Raw genomic sequence first — 19,810 nt, 5'->3', positions numbered from 1 at the left:
TGGGGTTTAATACAAACCCTCAAAGTCACCTTTCTGAAGGAAAATTTGGTTTGCTGCAGCTCCCTCACGCCCTCCCCCCCACACCCCACATTCCAGTGGGCAGCTTCTCCCCAAAAAGTATTTCAGCACCAGCGAGACAACAGCTGATATTTCAGAGCTGCTATTTTAAGGATTGCCTACGAGTGCTCCAGCCTAGCTAGACACATTCACTGCTCTTGGCAACCTGCTGACTCGACAAGAGGGACAAATACCTCGCTCCACAAACCCAAAATACGACCTGGACTATGCTCCTTGCAAGCAAAGGATGAAAAAAAAAAAATATATATATATATCACAGTGTTGAAAATCTTGCAAGCACATTTGAGCTCCAACTTTATCCAGCAGCAGGCCTGGAAAAACATCGCTGTAGATGAGGTAATGATTAGTGTTACATCCTGCAGCCAAGCTCAGCATCTGGGCTCACAGGGACAGAGGCTGGGCTTCCCAGGCTGTTAATCCTACCAGTAGTCCCTTGCTTGACTGGAACAGGAATCACAGTTCCTAAACAGCTGCTTCCTCAGACAGCAAGGGAACAGCTGAAGGGGACTCAGGCCAGGCACGGACACAAAAAAAAAATAAAGGGACAAGTAATTATTATCAAGTTGAGAGGCAGATTGCAAGACAGGCTCCAGTCACCCATTTAACCATCATGAGATGGGTCTTGAGATTTTTATCTCGCTTCTTTAAACTGCTCCTTCCCACATTTACCTTGGGGGAGAGAGACTGTAGGTGATGCCAACAGCTTTTTTTTTGGATCTATGGATGCAAAGCATTAGAAAAAAAAGGAGAGTTTGATGAAGAGCATATTTGCCACATAAAATCATCTCAGATCTGGAACAATTCCCCACGCCCTACTGGCAAGCCTCACCCACAGAGCCCTCCTTCCTTCCTATATTTAGGTCAGCCAGGCTGAGTCAAGGCCTCCAAGAGCATCCCTTGCTTTCGTAACTCTCTGTTCTAGAACAGAAAAGCCAGACATGCTTTTCTCAGATCATTTGTTTGGATCAGCCATTAAAACTCCTAATGCAATAAAAAATAAGTCAAGTGCTGGTGCTACACAAGCCAGGCTGTTTCTAAGGGATTCTTTTGGAACATCCACCCAGCTTACAAAAGCCTTCACACGTCTGTAATGCCAAATACTGCTCCAAAAAGTTCCACCCCCATCCTACCCCAGATCTTATAGGGAATATATCCTAAGGGAATAGATCCTTAGGGAACACACTGCTTTAAATGCTCTGCTTTGCATAACAGTTCAATAAAATCTGTGTGGCTTGTGTGCTTGCTTTAGCTTTAACTTGTAGCCAATTGTTTCCATCTCTATTTATGGAAGTCACCCAAAGTGCTGTATAAAAAAGAGTTTTCTCCCCCAAATTAACCCCTCAATTTAACAGATTCCACATTCAACCATCACAGCATCTCTTCACTAGTCTCCAAACTCCAATTTAGCCTGCTGAAGTTACTTAGTGCCTTCTTAATGTAACCACTAAGCCTGGCTGGTTGGTTTCATTTGCATTTTGAGCTTTTTCTAATTAGCAACAATTTCTGTTCCATCATAGCAGTGTAACATCCCTATTTTTGAATCTCTAAGAATACAGGTCAATGCCCAAACTGATTACTTCAGAAATAATCAAATGCATGGTCCATAAATGGATCGTGGTGGTTTTTAACCAAGTAATAATTATGTATGTACAAAGATGTAGGTGACTTCTTGAAAGCGACATAAAGTGTACAAAGAGTGAAGGCACAACCCTTGCAACATTACTTTCTTTAACAATAAAAAATAAATTATGCTGCTCGAATTGCTAATTGCAAATTAATTATTACCTAAGGAGCTCTGCTCTATAAAATGGTGGATGAAGAAGATTTCTAGCAGAGAGAGGACACATGGCAGGATCATTTTTCTGAACAGTGTAACACACATCTGCCTGCAAACCTGTGGCAAAACAAGGTGTCAATTACATTCCTAATACAAACAAGAAATTGACCTTGTCCTTTCTCATTCACGAAAATGAAAAACAGTAACTAACATTATCTGCCTGCAAGAGAAATATCTCATTTACACAGCTCCTCGCTGGATTTGCAGCACGGAACAATTATTACTGCGGCTAGCGGAGTGGAAGTTAGCAAAAAAAAAATTCCTTGAAGAAAAAATGTCTGGAGTAATCACATCAAAGGCATGTAATCCAAGCAGGAAAGCAGCTCCTGGAAGGTTCAGCGGGCAGGATTGTGCCTTCCCGAGGCACAGATGAGCGCACAGCACACAGCACCCACGGCTCTGCTGGCACAGACCTTGAGCAGTATCAGAGTGCTGGGTTCTGCAAACACTGCTGCCATGTGCTCACCCAGGGCACTGAAAGAGCCCAAAAGTTTCCATTGGCCTAAACATTGGAATGATCTGCGGGTGTGGAGGCCGGCCTGAGAGCGGAGAAGCCCATCATCGATCGGGAGAAAACAAGCTCAGCAGCACAGGGCAGGTGTGTGAACAGCAAAGAGGTGTGTGAACAGCAAACCCTGTGAGTGGCAGCCTGTGAGTCTGTCAGACACTCAGAACACCGTGTCTGGTGTTAATTATATTTACATATTTGCCATCTACTTAATTATCGTGCCTGTCAAACCCTGCAGCAGGATCTGCCGGTACAGCACTACCCTTTCCTGATGGAAGGGATCTGCACCTTCCACCTGTGAACAGCTCCAAACAAGGTGATGAACTACTTCAGAAACTCCCTCAAGCATTAAAACTACTACTGACTAACATGACTAATACTGCTCCTAAATCCCTGTCACTACAAGATGCTTCACTCTCACAATTTCCTTCCTCTTGCTCAGTTGCTTCCCCTCACGCTCGCTCTCGCTGCCCTCTTCACCACGCCAGGCTCTCTGCTGGGCTCTGCAAGACACAGAGCAGGACATCCCAGCTGCAAATCCACACAAATTTAATATTCAAATGGCAGGAGCATCACAAAGTCCTTGCAAGTCTTGCTGTCTTCTTATGGGAGCACACAGTAGAGTGAGAACGGTGGGTTTGCCAAAATAACCACAAAATAAAATCAGCCCGGTTTGGATGTTCTCTTGGGCTATCCCATATGGAATATATATATTTTCCATGGGGAAATGAGACTCTAAATGAGACTCTAGGATCTGCAAATAACTTGCCATCACCTCTGGCTTCTGGACAACAAAGGACCAAAGGCAAGAGAGGAGTGAAAATCTATGTGCAAAAGCCAAGTGTCTGTGTCTCAGTTTTGTTAAACACCTGTGAGGAAAGCTGGAAGAGCCAAAATATCAGGAACCCTCCCACCTTCTTAACATGGAGGCTCCCAACGTCCTTGCTAAGAAGAGACAAAAGGTTTAGTTGACATATTCTGGATCATCCATAAGGATTCATCTGGGATCCTTCGTGTGGAGAACAGGCAGTTAAACAACAAAACAATTAAAGAGCTCCGAGACAGGGTAATGCAAATAGATAAAATAATATGGGAAAATGCTGAACCTTGAACTTGGCAGTTCACAGCTTTAGCACTCAAGGGAAAAGATAAAAGACATGCTTGTGTTGGGCTTTTTGAGCAAATGGAGTTGTCCTTTAAACAAACCCCAGGAGAAGGAAGGGGGAAAAAATAACAAAACACAAACCACCACAATGTTTGAGTCCTCAAATCATTACACAATGCGGGGAAAAGCAGATCTAGGATAAAGAAAAGAGAAAGTGGGAGAAAAACGTGCAACTGAAAAGAGCAGCTGGGTTCCTTGTTAGAGACTGATGCCTTCCTTGATCAAATGACAGCACAGCCAGGACACATCTGTGGAATTCAAACCCTCATCCCAAAACAATTCTTAGGATATAATCATGACTCTAACAGACAGCACAATCACTCTTACTTGCTATCTCATGTCCAGGACATGAGACATTCTTGTCCTCCTACCTCAAACTCCATCCTTGGGAACCTACTCAGCACCCTGCCACAAAAATCTGCCTTCAGAGAACACACCATGTGAATCACTCACACAAAACTCTGCTGGATGCACTCCAAAGATGCTACAAACCACCAGAAAATGGTGCACAACAACTGGAAAGGCATTGGTGGCAATGAGGAGCACAATGTCTCAGCTAACTCAACCTACCAGTGCCACCAGAAATAAGCCCTGCATTAGCATTCACCTGATCCTGCTGCAGCTCTGAATCAGGAATGGAAACCAAGGGAGACCTAAAATTCTTCCAGAAGAGCAATTTATCTGGTAACCCATCTTGGGGTCACACCAACACCAGGTGGGCTGACACACCTAACCCACGCTAGGGGAAGAGGATGGCCACATTCAGCAGCAGCACTGGAGCATTCTAGACACTGAATCACAGAATGGTTTGGGTGGGAAGGGACCTCAGATCAACCCCGTGCCATGGGCAGGGACATCTTCTACCAGACCAGGCTCCTCAGAGCTGCATCCAACCTGAGCTTGGACCCTCCATCCCTTCGAGGGATGGAGCAGACACAGCTTATTGGGGCCAGAGACTTCCCACCCTCACAGGGAAGAATTTCTCCCTAACATCCCATCCAACCCTGGTCTTTTTCAGTCTGAATCCATTCCCCCTGGTGCTGTCCCTATGCTCCTGTAAACTGTTCCTTTCCATCCTTCTCGTAGGTTTCCTACTGGAGAAGAACCCCAGGGCTGCTTATCCCCCTTTCCCCCATTGGAGGACGGCCACAGCAAGGATGGAGAACAGGCTTTGTCAGATTTAGCAAACACAAAAAACAAATTCACATTATCTTGGTTACCACTGCACCAATTTAAGAAGAAAAAGGAGGCAGGACGCATCAGCAATCAGCTGGTTTAGTAGGTTAAAGTCACATTGAGCACAATGCAGCATCTGGTGGGCAGCAATACAAAAAGCAGTTTCCAAGTGAGAGGGGTCACTTATGCCCACACCCACCATCACCTTGCAGTATTCTGCTTTTCATTTTTACCCCCATCCCTGGAAGTGTTCCAGGCCAGCTTGGATGGGGCTCAGAGCAACCTGGTCCAGTGGAAGGTGTTCCACATCAGGGAGCTTGGAAGGAAATGATCTTCGGGATCCCTTCCAACCCAAACCACGCTGCCATTCTATGATTTATACCTATCCATAACACACCCCAGCGGCCTATTTTCAGTGTTTCACACCAACCCCAGCGGTTCCCATCAGCACGGCCGATGGACATGCCCTGCGGCGGGGCTGGAGCGGGGCGGCTCCGGCACCGCACGTCCTTCCCTCACAGATCCCGGTCTCGGTGAAGCACAGGCGGGGGTGAAGCAGGGCTTCCACCTCGCCCTTGAGCCGCCGCGGTGCCGGTGGCCGGGGGCGCCTGCGCGGCGCTCGGGGGAGCCCGTGGGGGAAGGCGAGGGGAGGAGGATGGAGACGGGAGAAGGGGGGATGCCGCCTCCCGCCGCTCACCTCGCGGGCGATCTGGTTGAGCGCATCGTCCTCCGCCGTCAGGCGCTCCCGGTTCGGCAGCCGCTTGCGTCCGGCGCCCGGCGTCCCCATGGCGGGGCGGTCCCGACCGGCCCGGCCCGGTCCGGAGCGCAGCCGAAGCCGAAGCCGGAGCCGCTACCGCCGGCCCCGAGCGACCCTCCCGCTCCCTCCGCCGCCTCCGCCGGCGCGGCCGTCACCGCCCCCCACCCCGCGCATGCGCCGCCGCCCCCCGCCCTGCGAGGACGGGCCGCCTCACGCCCGCCCGAGCTTTGCTGGGGGTGCCTGCTCGCTGCCCTCACGCCGAGCCCGGGCTGTGTTTGGGGCTCGCTGCCCTCTCACCGACACCGGGCTATGTTTGGGACTCCCTGCCCTCGCACCGAAATCGGGCTGGGGGTGCCCGCTCGCTGCCCTCACACCAAGCCCGGGCTGTGTTTGGGGCTCGCCGCCCTCACACCGAAGCCGGGCTGTGCTGGGGGCTCCCTGCCCGCTGCCCTCGCACCAAACCCAGAGTGTGTTTGGGGGTCCTTACTCTCTTCCCTCGCACCGAACCCGGGCTGTGTTTGGGGCTCACTGCTCTCCTACCGAAACCGGGCTGGGGGTGCCCGGTCGCTGCCCTCACGCCGAACCGGGCTGTGTTTGGGGCTCCCTGCCCTCGCACCGAACCCTGAGTGTACGCTGCCCTCTCACCGAACCCGGGCTGTGTTTGGGACTTGCTGCCCTCTCACCAAAACTGTGTTTGGGGCTCCCTGTCCACTGCTCTCACACCGAGCCCGGGCTGTGTTTAGGGCTCCCTGTCCACTGCTCTCACACCGAACCCAGGGTGTTTTTGGGGCTCCCTGCCCGCTGCCCTCACACGGAGCCCCGTGTATGTTTGGGGCTCCCTAATCTTTGCCCTCGCATCCGAACCCGGGCTTTGTTTGGGGCTCCCTGTCCGCTGCCCTCACACCGAGCCCGGGCTGTGTTTGGGGCTCCCTGTCCGCTGCTCTCGCAACGAGTCCGGGCTGTGTTTGGGGCTCCCTGTCCGCTGCCCTCACATCTGAAACCGGGAAGTGTTTGGCGGTCTCCGTCCGCACCGAACCTGGGGTGTCTTTGGGGCTCCCTGTCCGCTACCCTCGCATCAAAACTGGGGTTTGTTTGGGGGTTCCTGCTCTCTGCCCTTGCACCCAAAACCAGGCTGTGTTTGGGGCTCCCTATCTGCTGCTCTCACACCGAGCCCAGGCTGTGTTTGGGGCTCACTGTCTGCTGCCCTCTCACCAAACCCAGGGTGTATTTGGTGGTCCCTACTCTCTTCCCTCGCACCGAACCTGAGGTGTGTTTGGGGCTCCCTAATTGCTGCCCTTGCATCCAAAACCGGGAAGTGTTTGGGGGTCTCTGCTCACTGCCCTCACACCAAACCCGGGCTGTGTTTGGGCTCCTGCTCTCTGCCCTCACCACCCAAAATCGGTGTGTGTGTGTGATTCCTCCTTGCTCCCATCACCATCCAAAATCAGGGTGTGTTTAGGGGTCTCTGCTCTCCCCACCTAAAATTTGCGGGGATTGTTTGAGGGACCCTGCTCGCAGTCCTCACCATCTACAATCGATGTGAGTGTGTGTTTGTGGGATGGTCCCTGCTCACTCTCCTCCTCACCACCCAAAATCGGATGTATGGGGTCCCTTTCCTGCTCCCCCAGCCCCACTGTGGACCAACCCCCTTCCCGCTGGGGTGCCTGGGCTCCCTGCCAAGCTGTAGGAAATTACAGAATCCCAGAATGGGTCAAGTTGGACAGGACCACAAAGGGTCGTCTGGTCCAGCCTCCCTGCTCCAGCAGGGTCGTCCCAGAGCACAGGGCACAGGATTATGTCTGGATGGCTCTGGAATATCCCCAGTGAGGGAGGCTCCACAGCCTCCCTGGATGCTCTGTTCCCTGCTCATTCACTGCCCAGGGAAGAATTCCTGCCTCCTGCTCAGGTGGAGCTTCTGAGCATCAGCATCTGCCCGTTCCTCACAGCCCATTGCTGGGCCTCACAGAGCAGAGCCTGGTCCATGCTCTGGAATATCCAGATCTATAAATATCCATCCTTCTGATATTTATACACGTTACAGAGGTCCCCTCTCAGCTGTGGCTACCCTTGAGGAGCCCCAGCTCCCTCAGCCTTTCCTCCCCAGAGATGCTCCAATCCCTTCATCACCTCTGAACCCTCCACTGGACCCTCTCCAGGAGCCTCTCTTGTCCTGAGGAGCCCAGAAGTGGACACAGTAAATTTACCAGAAATCATGGAAATGGGCATCAAAACCGTACCAGTTGTAAAGCTGGGGAGTTCCTCTGCCCCAAACAGAGGGGGAGCAGGACAGAAACAAGACACTCCTTGTGCCCTGACACCTTACACATCTTCATAGCCCTGCGTGGTCTTTTCAACAATGAGTTTTCCTAATAAGTGTAAGTGGACAGGATTAATTTTAGTTTCAAGTACATCAGTGCTTAATTAACTCACACTGACAAGGAACATGTATTTTCTGGGATTTCTGTCACAGCCCTTACACCTCAATTTTCATGCTAATTCCCTAAATATGAATTAAAGTGGCTGAAACTCTCATTATTACATAGACAGAGAAAAGGACTACAAAAAAGGCTACAAACCCTACCCACTCACTTCTGACCAGAAAGCTGCTTTTAATCTTTATGATTTAATTTTACCATCGATTTAAACTTGATTGAAGTAAAAGGCAACACCTGCCCGCTCAATATTTATTGGCTGTTTTCATGTACAACACCTGAGATCTGAGTCATCCTCAGACTGGCTGGGTAGTGATACTGCATCGATGTGCATCCTTGCACCTGGGACTGTTTATCTTGTGCAAGAATCAAATGATTATTTAGTCAGCAGAAGCAGATGGATGAGTCCCCCACCTTGCTTGGGCAGCAGAATGTGCGTCACCCCCTCAGATTTGGTGTCAGGTTTGCTCTGACTCCACACAAGTGGATTAAAAGGGACTTGCTTTGCAAGGGGCTTTAAACTGAGCTCTCACCCTGGAGGCAAAGCTTTGCTGGGTCTGGCTTTCCTAGATATCACTCAGGCTTTCCTTTTCCACCTCCCCAAGCCCTGGCTTAGCACTACCACCCTTCCAGGCTCTGCATTACTCATTCCCTGAGCCCTTATCCTCACATTTGCCCCTGCCCTTTGAGGAATTCTGGCTGGAGAGACGGAGCAGTGCCTTATTTTTAGGTCCCTGTTACCCAGGGATTTCGGCCACCTGTGCAGCTGCATCACGATATCCATGCAAGGAATTTCCCTGCTCAGGGGTGCAGGAGGATTTGCATCAGTGCTGTTTGCCTGCCTGGCTGAAAGCCTTGCAGATCCTTGGGCTGGGCAGGTTTTTTGTCCAAAAACTGAAAATTGAGGGGACAAAGGAAAGAAAGAAGGGAAGGGGAGGAAGAAATAGAGAGGAATAGAAATCTTGGGGGGACAAAGGAGGAAGAGAAATACAGGGGAAGGAGGTAAGAAATGGGTGGGAGAAAGGGAGAGAGAAGAAACAGAGAAAAAAGCAATCCAGGAGAAAGATGGGAAAGAGGGAGAAGAAAGAAACAGAGCAAGGGAGAAAGGAAGAAATAGAGAAAGGAAATACAGGGAATAGCGGAAAGAAAGGTGGAGGAGGGAAGGAAGAATTCAAAGAGTAAAGCAGAGAAATTGGAAGAGAATACACTGGTGGGAGACTGCCGTCAGATTTCAAACCACTCACTAAATGTGCTCTGCAGTATAAGAAATCCTTCTCTTTCCCTGCATTCCAGACACGCACAGTAATTTTTTATTTCTTTGAATATAGACAAAATAAGCCATCTCGTTATAAAAATACTATACATAGATAATTTGTCCAGATAAATTTGAAATAAATGGTTCAAACCACGTTGGTTTTGGCTGCGCTGTGGAGCGCTGTGAGTGAAAATGAAACACTGAGCATACATTCCTTGTTTTAACAAGCAACACAAGGGCGAGGCTGGTTTTGTCTGAAAGTCATGACTGTGATGAATGACAATCGGACAACACTGAGTATCCCATGCCAGCTTTAAAGGGCTCTGTTATAAATGCATAATAAACCCCTCATTCTCCAGTATCCTGTGTGCAAGGAGGCTGCTTTGTGCAGAGCACACCCTAAAAGATACAATTTTTGTGCTGCTCTTAAACCAAACCCTCTTGTAAAACTCCACTGTTGAGAATCAGAACAAGCAATCAGCTGTTCAAACTGGTGGTGGTGTACTTGATGAACCTCTTTTATGTAATAAAATTGATGGTTTTTTGTCCTGTGAAGGAAAATGTGATTACATTTATACTAGAGGCAAGCCCTGGGATAGGGGAATCCAGTGGCTGAGTGAGGGTGTTAAAAGCAAACACAAGGGCACCTCTCCACTCCACTGTAAGGTCACGGCATCTGCCAAGCCAGAAATGAAGCCTGGCAGCTTTAACAAGATGTCCATTAGTCCAAGGAGAGTGGAGCACTTGAAAGACCTTGGAAAATCCACACTGAGGAGGCCAATATTTGAGACTGTCAGGATACATGAGATGAGCAGGGCTCCTTCAGCGTTGCAATATTTTGCAAACATAACAGCACTGGTATCCAGCAGGGTCTGCAGATTTATTAATGGAAAAAAATTACATCACAGACAAATATGTGCTGGCACTGAAATTCTGCAGGAAAATGAACAAAACGCTGGCGCAACCAAGGTGATCCTCTCCAGCAAACCAGACCTCCTGGGAAAAGCTTTCAGGTGTGCTGCCACATCTGAACAGTGTCAAGACAGGGCTCAGGAGACTGGTGGTGTCCATGTATGTTTTGCCTGGATGAAATTCCTCACTGTTATTCCATCTCTGCAAGTCAGCAGGGTCATTATTTGCATCAGCAGAGCCCTGGCCCTTGGGGAGCCTTGCTGAGCTTTGTCATGTCTAGCCTGGAGTTTGTAGTCACACAGCAAAGCCAGAACTGATTAATGTCTTCCCAGCTGGTCCAAAACAAAGATCCATGGGCTTGGGTTGGCCAAGGACAAAACTGTGGGGCTTCCAAGTCAAGCTTTAGGAGGAATTTAGGAGGAAAAAAAATCTCACAGCAGCAGCCCTTGATCACTTTTACCAACAGCAATGCGATGTGGTTTTTTTTCTGAAGAAAGATCATTGCTTGGCTTCATCTTTCCAAAACCTCTTAATGAGTTATTGGCCTCCTCTAATCACCTTGGCATGCCATGAGAGATAGTTTTCCATTTGTGAATTTTTCACAGGTCACTCAGGATGCCACTTTGGGAAGCTCAAGGTCTCAGTGTTGGATCGCTTTTAGGGTTGAGGAAGAATCTTCCCTTGGAGGGAGTTTTTCAAAGGTTAGCCTCGGGGTTGATTTCATTTAGTATTTCCATCTGCACCCCAGCACAAGTAGGACAGTGCTAATTAAATAAGCTGATGACACAGTGTTACAGTGTCACCAAAAAAGGAGGGTAAAGTCATACAAGAGGTTAAGGACTTGAGAAACAAGTGGAGTGAAATCAAGCAGACAGCCAATACCTTGCCAAAGGCTAAATTCATGATCTCACCAACTGTTAATAAGGAAAAAGGAGGAAGTTCTGGGGTCACAAACTGGCCAAGGGTTGGTGGCATGCCACCATCACAACAGAAACACCAAAATACTGAGAGCACTTCAAGAAAGGGTCATTGCACAACCCTCTGCAAGACCTTACCTAAAATGGTGCCACAAGCCTGCTTTTCCATATTAAAAATAAATCAAAACTTGAATACTTGTGGAAAGAGCAGCTCCTAGGATAAGCAGCAGGAGGACTCTACTGAGATGAGAAGGGGTTGGCTTGTCTGTTCAAAGTGCATCTCTCTTGTATAAAGTCCTTTGGAGACAAGTGGGATGGGAATGAAGCTTAAAGCCAAGGCAGCACAAAAGCATGCAGCTAAACAAACCATATATCATTTTAGTCTGGATACCAGAGGTTTCTTGCCAAATTTCTGAACATGCACCCCAAAAGAGGTCGTGAGTGGGTATGTGTCTGCCCTAGCAAGCACTGCAGGCTTTTTAACCTGCCAGGAAATCTGGGACATGTGTGTCCACCCCAGCTGACACTCAGTGACCCCAGAGAGGTTGTCCTTGTCCTTGTCACATCCATGCTCCTGCTTGGAGGGCACCTCCAGCCTTCACCCAGACCAACATGTGCAGGCTCCGTGTGGCTGTGCCAGGCAGGGAGCTCACCCGCAGTGTGCCATCCATGACTGAGCTCACTGAGAGCAGCCCAGTGACAAAAAATGGGGCGCAAAATTCCCAGGCAAAAATGGGAACCCGCTCAAGGCAGCCTCTGTGCACCCAATCTAATTAGCAGCAGACATGCCATGGCTTGGTGTTCCAGCAGAGCAAAGTGAAGCCAGCTCCACAGCAGCTGGGGCTGTGTTTGGGGAGCCAAACCCACCCCAGGCTGTCTCCCAAAGCCGGATGCTCATGGGCTGTTGTTTGCTCTCTCTGCTCCTATCTGCTATTCCCAGCCTGCCACAGCACTGCTGAGCTCCAAATTTGGCTGCTCCTCCTGTGGCTTCCCCTCTTGATGTGTAAAAAAAGCTACATTTTAACAGAGCCCCGTGCTATTTTCAGAAGAAAAGACATCCCAGTCTCTTCCACCTAATCTAAAAACACCCCTTCTTCCCTATTTCAAGTGCTGTGGGTCTAAAACCTATTCCAGGCTGTGGGGTGCCTCGCATACCCTCTGCCTGCACTGCAGGTGGAATGCAGGCGAGAGATCAATGTACATATTTAGTTTGGGAATACAGCCTCTACATCTGTCCAAAAACATAGTCTGAACTAGTAAATCCTTCAGCCAGACAAAATCGTGCTGGCTTCGGTGCAAACAATGCATTACATCAGCTGGAGCAGCTGAGGAGCTAACCCTGCGCCACTTTGGGATTAATATATCAAAGCATTCCTGCTGCTGAGGTGCCGGTGTCCTCACCCCACTGACAGCCTGGAGACACGGGAGTGAGGAATCACACGGCCTTGATACAAGTTTCCCTGTGTTTTTCCTGCTCCATGCTGTGTGGCCTCATCCACTCCCATCCCAAATGTTGCAGCATTAAGCTGAGCCACATTTTCCAAGCAGGCCCTTCAGATTTTGTGAAACGCCAGTTGTTTTGGGCTGGGTTAAAACACAGCCACAACACATGGCCTAAAAACAACCAATTGTTTGCAAAAGACCAAGTGCTTGCGCTAATTAGTCATAGTGTTCTGTAAAATGCCATATGAGCATGCTTTTGGGAGAGCTTTTGGGAAACCACATCACAGCCAAAACTCCCTCAGCTGGGGCGGAAAAGGGGAAGGAGGTGCTGTTTATTGTCCCCATGGAAATCTATCCAGATTCCTCCAAGGCACAAACCAGAGGCAAAGCATCCCTCTCCTCAAGCACAGAAAGCTGTGCTCTGCTTCTTTCACTTCTTTCACTTTATATCTTTCACTCCTGTCAGGGAAGAGGTATTTTCCACTCACCTCTTCTACAGCAAAGTGAAAAATGGCCAGGCCTGTTCTCAGGGAATGGTTCCAACCACTTGGCATCAGACAGAAGAGCACCTGTGTGATGTCCTGTGGTTCTGCTTTATCATCTGAAGCTGTACATCCCTGCCCCACCTCCTGTCACACAGAATGGCAGCGAACCAGCCGTGGCAGCTAACAATTCCTGGCTTACCTAAAGGATTTCACATTCCAGCTGGGATAATCACCAGCAGGGCAGGAAGGCAGGCCATTATAGTTTCCTGAAATAACGGACTTTGCCTAAACTGGGAAGTGAAAGATGATACTGGTAACAAAACATTAGGGGAAACGGAGACAAAACATCTGAGGTGATACGGTGTGTTAGAGCTGGTGCATCTGATTTTAAATCATAACACATTTTTCTGGCATGCACAGCATTCCTGGTTTTCCATGCAGAGTGACTGATGAGTGGCATATGGGGCTGACTCACCTGCCCAGTGCCTCGCTGGGAATCCCAACCCACTTCATCCATCCCAGCCCTGCAGCAGGTACTGTGCTCTGCCATTTTCCTGTGAGCTTTTCCTCAGCTTTAATTATTGCAGCACCAAAACCCCTCTGATCCTTCCCAGTAGGAATGTGAAGGGATCAGCTCCTCTCCTCTCCATCAACAAAGAGCCAAAACAGTCAGGCAAGTGTTGTCAAAGTCTCCAGTTTTCAGTTTTCCCTCCCATTGTAGCAAGAATTAGGAGAATAATTTTCCTTCCCTCCAAACATGAGTTGCTGCAGAACCCTTTTGTTTCAGCTGCTGTAAAAACAGTAAATAAATCAATCAGTAGGTAGATAAAGCAAGGAATAATCCAAACTGGACAGAAAGCAAAACATTTTGCACCTAGAAAGCACCAATTTCCACAGCCAGCTAAACAACTTGTCAAGGATCATACTGGAAAAAAGAAAGCAGAGACAGGAGTAGAATGGACTCCGCCACCAAGTTTCTGCTTTTCCTTCCTCTTGCCTTCTGCCTTTCCTATCTGTGCCTTTCCCTAAGGACAGCTACTCAATACATTTTAGGGTTTCCAGCCTTAAGCCATGGATGTCTGGGCACTGTTAGGAGGAGGCACCTCCCCAGGCACCGCCTTTGTTGCTCAGCTTCAATTTCTGCCGAGGTTTTCATCCTCTCTGACCTTGGTGCTGGTGGTGGCAGAGGGGAAAGGCAGGAAAGACACTTCTCTGCGTGGCCTCTTTTGGGGAAGCTGCTAGGTTAAGTTCCTGAAACATCCGGAGCGCATTAGTGGTTCAGCTCAGCTAATTAGAAATTCCCAAAATAATTTTTAATACCTTTTTCAATTATAAAAGGAGTTGCTGGAGGTAACAGCAGATAATGGTGTCGTCCCCCCCCTGCCCCCAGGCATCTCTGTTCCTTCCAAGTTTATTGGCAACAAATGAGTCATTTCACCTCTGCCCAAGATGACTGCTTTACAACTCTTCCAGCAGCATCTGGCCTTAAACGAGGTTACTCAGGCTCAAACGGATGAAATAATTTCTATTCTTGTGCCTGTACAGACCATGCCTGTAACACACAGTGCCTGAGACTAAAAACCAGCTGAAAACCAGCCAAACATTTAGATTGTGACCTGAAAAGGCAAAACTGTGCTGTGGCTGCCATGGAGAGGCAAAACCTGTCATAAAATGCCCTGTGAAGTTTTCTGGGCTAGGCATCCCCAAAGCTGGGTGGGGACTTCAGGGAAGTGAAGCTCATATTCACACCCACATGAGCTTTTCAAGTCTGTGCTAGACAGCATTGCTTAAATAGTTCTCTTTCCATGCACAGGCAAAACATTTTCAGTTGCATTGGATACAGTTTCCTCACGAGCACAGAGAGATGAAGCGCTTCTGGGAGAGATTATTGAGCAACTTTTGGCTCTCAGGGAGCTGCTCCATAGCCCTTGGCTTGGAAAGGTACCACCTACAGCCATTTTTAGCCTGGTTTCCTAAGGGAACGTGTGTGATCACTCTGTCAGTGCCACACTAAAAGCTGGAGCCAGCTGGCCACATGCCACCAAGTTTTCCTGAGAGGTCAAGGTCCATCCCAAATGTGATCTCCCCACTGGATAGAAAGCAGCACATGGAGCTCAGGGCAGACACCAGACCCTGCACGTGGATGAGAGTGCTTAAATGCTTTAATCATGTGAAATGCTGCCAAACCTGCACCTTGTCAGATAAAGATGTCTCTTGTTTCACTGAACCATTCCCTCCATTTCCGTGGCCCTTGGGAGCTGGCTTTTCCTTTGTTTCCTTTGAAGCTGGGTACCCAGCCTAGAGCCAAAGGTCTCTCATGGCAGCTCTCCTGGCAAGGGGGGCTGGACTCATGGAGGGGGATTGTGAAAAAGGCATGTGTTTTATGACTCGCTTTTTGCAAATATTAAAATGAATATTATATGTGTTGTGTTAGAAAGTGATGCTGTATCAATTCTCTTAAGTATTGTGTTAAATATAGTTTTAGGTTATAAAAATTGTTAAAATAGAAACGATGCTATGTAGGATACTTTTGTAAAGAAAGGACTCACAGCCAGATACCAGCCACGCCACAGGACACCTGAATCTTTCAGAGAAAGAGAAGTTGTTGCTCCATTATCAGAAGAAACAAACTTCTTCCCTCCTCGAAGGCACTGTCAGGATTCAGAGGAAGAAGCTGACACTGACCAGACAGAATCCTGTGTTTGAATGGAATTTATGCATCATGTATGAGATGTATGGATATGCAACAGGTTATTGTTTTTAAGGGTTAATCCTCTGTTAATGTGGGTTCTTTTTCAAGCTTATGCTGCCCAGAAAAAGGTACCCAGATGTCCATAACTCTTTGTTGTCTCATATTGTCCTAATCCAATTTGTCCAAATTATTATTACTCTAATTGCATTACTATTTTTATAACCATTTTATTACTATTAAACTTTTAAAATTTTAAAAACAAGTGATTGGCGTTTTTCACAGGGATCCTCCTGGCCAAGGTCTGCTGAGAAATAAGAATATGAAGTTTGAGATAAACAAACTGTTCAATGCAGGCATCTTTACTCGAGCAAGCCACATACATTTATTTGTCACCCAAGCTGCACCTTGCGTATTAGACACATGGCAAGAACCTCAGCACATGCCTCAAGGCTATTTATTGTGACTTGTCAAGTGCAATTTCAGGAGTGAAAACAATCTCACCTGTCTCTTCAAGTGCTAATGCTGCAGGAAAGCCTTTCTTGTGGTTCACACTTGTATTCTCTTTGTAATTCAATGCCACCAGACTTCAAATGTTTATTGTAGTCGGTAGTTATTTTCCCTCCTCGGTCTTTAACACATGCTAATGTTCACCATCACTTATCATCTGGGAGCTATTAATATTAAGTTTGTTTAATGTTTCCAAGCCAATCTCTGGAGTGTTTTAGCAACGTTAATAATTAATTAACAGGAAGACAAGCATTTTAGAGGCCTGGAGCAGTTCAGGGCAGGCTCACAGTTTTGAGCCACAGTGTAAATGATCTGTTCACCATTCCAGCTCCACCAATCCTTAAAATATGTTTTTAACTTTTTGGCACTGTAACAGTGAGGACCTCAATCTTTTTTTTTTTTTTTTTTTCATTAGCAAAGGCACAATTCTTGCTCCTTTCAAAACAAAAAGATCTTTCAATGCTGCATGGCAGTGGTGACAGACCTTGCTTGTATGATCACCAGTGGAATACCCTGGGTTCTCATTACTTCATCACACACTGAAATGGAGAAACAGCAAATTCCAGGACACTTCAAGCATTCCCATTCTGTGATTTAACTCCTTAGCCATGTTGTGTATGAAAACCACCACACAAACAAGGGATGACGCGTTTAACAGCACAGGTATGGCAAACAGTTTTGAGAACATCATTTGCTGTTACCTCTGGATGGATCAATTATTCTGAATTTATTTTGCTGACCATGGTTTCAGGTGCTTGTTCTTGAAAAATTAAGAAATGAGAGTGTTTCAGACACAAACTGACCCATCAGGAACAATTCTGTGGCATTCAGGGGCCTCAGAGGACCAAAAATGCTGAAGACGAGCATAATTTCAGAGCAGTACAAAGTCCAAGCCTCACCTCCACAGCATGGGAGCTTTGATAGTGATGAGACCTCCTGAGCTGGGTTGCCTGCACAGGGACCGCATGGAATTCATATGGATGAGCCCAAGGAGAGGGGGAGAACCAAGTCAGAGGAGAAAAAAGAACTCTTCCCACAGGCAGACAGCAAACAAGGGGCAAAGCTGAGTTTTCCGTCTCTGTGTTCAGCTCAGGGCTGTGCCTTTGTTGCCAGACTCTGCTGCCTTCCCCACAGAACCACTCCTCCTTCAGCAAGGGAGGATTTACAGTGCCCACATCCATGCTTCCTCACAGTCAGGGAGAGCCAGGTGCTGCACAACCACTGACAAAGAACCCTCCAGGAGCTTCTAAACTGACCCACAAAGATCTGTGTGCTTGTGCCTTGTCCTTTAACTCAGATAAAGGAGGAAGGAGAGGCATCCTGCTCAAAGTTATGCAGCAGGCAGAGCCAGAAATACAAGATTATTGGAATTATTCTTGAGTGCTTACCCTAGAAGTTTTGTTTTTTAACCTCCTCTGGAATTCTTGTGCACCACTGACGTGTCAGCCTTTCCTTCACAGTTAAAAATCAAATAAAAAGGCTGAGGTGGAGCAATGGGGAAGGTCTACAAGGTGTATTTGATCCACACCACTCCCGTGGCCAGACTCATCCATCAAATTCTCATGACACAACTACATCAGATGGCTGTAAAGTGAAATGCAGTCCCTAAACCTCAGAGAAACAACCCATTCCCAGTAAAGTTTATTTCAAGTGAGGAACTTCTCACTGCACAAGCACAGCAGGGTGCATCCCTAGGTTTGTGCAGGATGCTCCAGGTGCCCTACCCATGCAGCCACAGTGTCTATTTGCAAACCACTCACCACTGAAGGGCTCTGATCCTCAGCATCCTGCATATTTTCCCTCAGAAGAAGCAGGCAGAGGTACATCAGAAAAAAATTGGCTCCCTGGCACTGCAACAGTGCTTATCAGAGATGTTCCTTTTCCGATTATTTGGAGAACGAAGAGCAAGAGAAGCTTGGCTGTCCATCCACACTTCTGGCAGAGAGCTCGATCTGTCTCTCATGGGCTGGTGTCTGTCTGTCTGTCTGTCTGTCCGGGCCAGAAATGAGGCTGGGCAGCAGCAGCAGCAGCATCCTCGCTGTCTCCAAAGGTGGAGGAGCTGTGCCCTCTAGTGGGGTCTGGCTCAGCAGAGGAGCCTTCCAGGGCAGGCTGTCCCATTTCTCACAAAGGACACACTGCCCCGGGCTCTGCAGGCCTCGGGGGCATTTGCACCAGCACTTTGTTTGGGCACCTCTCCCCACCACCTTCTCTTGTAAAAGCCCTTCACAGAGGCCTCTGAGATGTGACACCGGCTGGGGCAGGGCAGGAATGAAAATAACAGAGCGGCACAAACTGGGAACGAAGCTTCTCTTAGCCCTGACAAAGCCATCCTTTCATAAGGCTTCAAAGCCTCCCAGCCTTTTTTTAATACTAAAAATTAGATGTTGAGTTTAGGTGCATGATTCTACCAGAGCCTGTAGGTGCAAACCAGTGGGTAAAATCATTGCTGTGGGCAAAGATTCCCCAGCCCAAGGTATCCACACTCAGCCCTTCCAAAATCCTGAAACACCTTCCTACCCCCTTGCTGTACCAGGGTCACAGAGGACTGACTAATCCAAAGCCCTAAGGAAAAAAAAAAAAAAAAAAAAAAAAAAAAAAAAAAAAAAAAAGGAATAAAAAGGCTTTAAGTCAGCTCCTTTGGGAAACAAGTTATAAGAAACGGGTGCATGTTAAACTCCCATTAAACTTTTGGGAGCACATTAAACTGCTTCTGGACTGGAAAAACTATATATATTCATAGAAGTAGTGTTCAAAGGATCCCCAAATCCAGCTCTAGCCCCTGCAGAGCTGATGGGAAGGACCTGGGAATGTAAACTGTCCATGGCTTTTCATCACTGAAATGGGAAGGAATTGAACTGAAGTGCTGAAGCCTTGGAAGTCACAAGACACATTTTTAATTTCAAAACTAGGGTGATATTGTTTTTAAGCTTTCTTGCAGGACTTCTGCTTTTCACCCTGTTCCCTATAACTATTAGGACTAGATTTTGTTAAGCCTGTTTCACTTCCAGATCTCTTACTTGGAGGAAAGACACTGACTATGACAAGAGGAGTGACAGAAACACAGAATTATCATCAGCTGAAGAATTTTGCCAGACAAGTGGGCACATCTTCTCCCACAAAACACATCCCCTTTGCAATCCCAAGCCTGGGATATCTGAGCCTGCCCCTGGCACAAGACCAAAGCCAGGTCTAATGTTCAGCAGCAGAAATTGCCATGTTATAAAAACCAAAGAGCACAGATCCTGTGTGTGCCATGACTCCTGCCACACCCTGCCCTCCCTGATCCTCAAACCTTGGGGGGTTTTACCCCCATCTCCTTGGCAGCTGGGATGCTCTTGTGTGATGTTTGTGAGGTCCCCAGGACGAGGTGAGAGGTGAGAATCCAACTCCGTGTTCTCAGAAGGCTGATTTATTATTATATTATATTATATTATATTATATTATGTCGTGCCGTGTCATATCTTATCATATTACTAAAACTATACTAAAGAAAGAGAAAGGATACAGACAGAAAGCTAGAAAAGAATGATGATAAAAACTCATCCCCAGGATGAGGTGAGAGATGAGAATCCGACTCCATGTTCTCAGAAGGCTGATTTATTATTTTATGATACAACATTATATTAAAAAAATGATATACTAAAAT

At 47.6% G+C, this 19,810-nt stretch overlaps 1 protein-coding gene across 23 annotated transcripts in view; it reads right to left on the bottom strand.

Annotated features, from left to right (window-relative positions):
• LRRFIP1 (LRR binding FLII interacting protein 1) overlaps window positions 1-5,635 on the bottom strand; it is a 108,901-nt gene extending 103,266 nt beyond the window's left edge. For all 23 annotated transcript variants that reach the window (XM_064718699.1, XM_064718696.1, XM_064718697.1 and 20 more), the window contains exon 1: window positions 5,462-5,635. In XM_064718699.1, the coding sequence (XP_064574769.1) occupies window positions 5,462-5,551 (90 nt within the window). In that variant the 5' untranslated portion in view covers window positions 5,552-5,635. The remainder of the gene's footprint in view (window positions 1-5,461) is intronic.
• Between the last annotated feature and the right edge of the window lie 14,175 nt (window positions 5,636-19,810).

This window comes from Zonotrichia leucophrys, chromosome 7 (assembly GCF_028769735.1).
Source record: "Zonotrichia leucophrys gambelii isolate GWCS_2022_RI chromosome 7, RI_Zleu_2.0, whole genome shotgun sequence".
In the NCBI taxonomy this organism is placed as follows: Eukaryota; Metazoa; Chordata; class Aves; order Passeriformes; family Passerellidae; genus Zonotrichia; species Zonotrichia leucophrys.
This window is presented reverse-complemented; position numbering and strand designations above follow the sequence as displayed.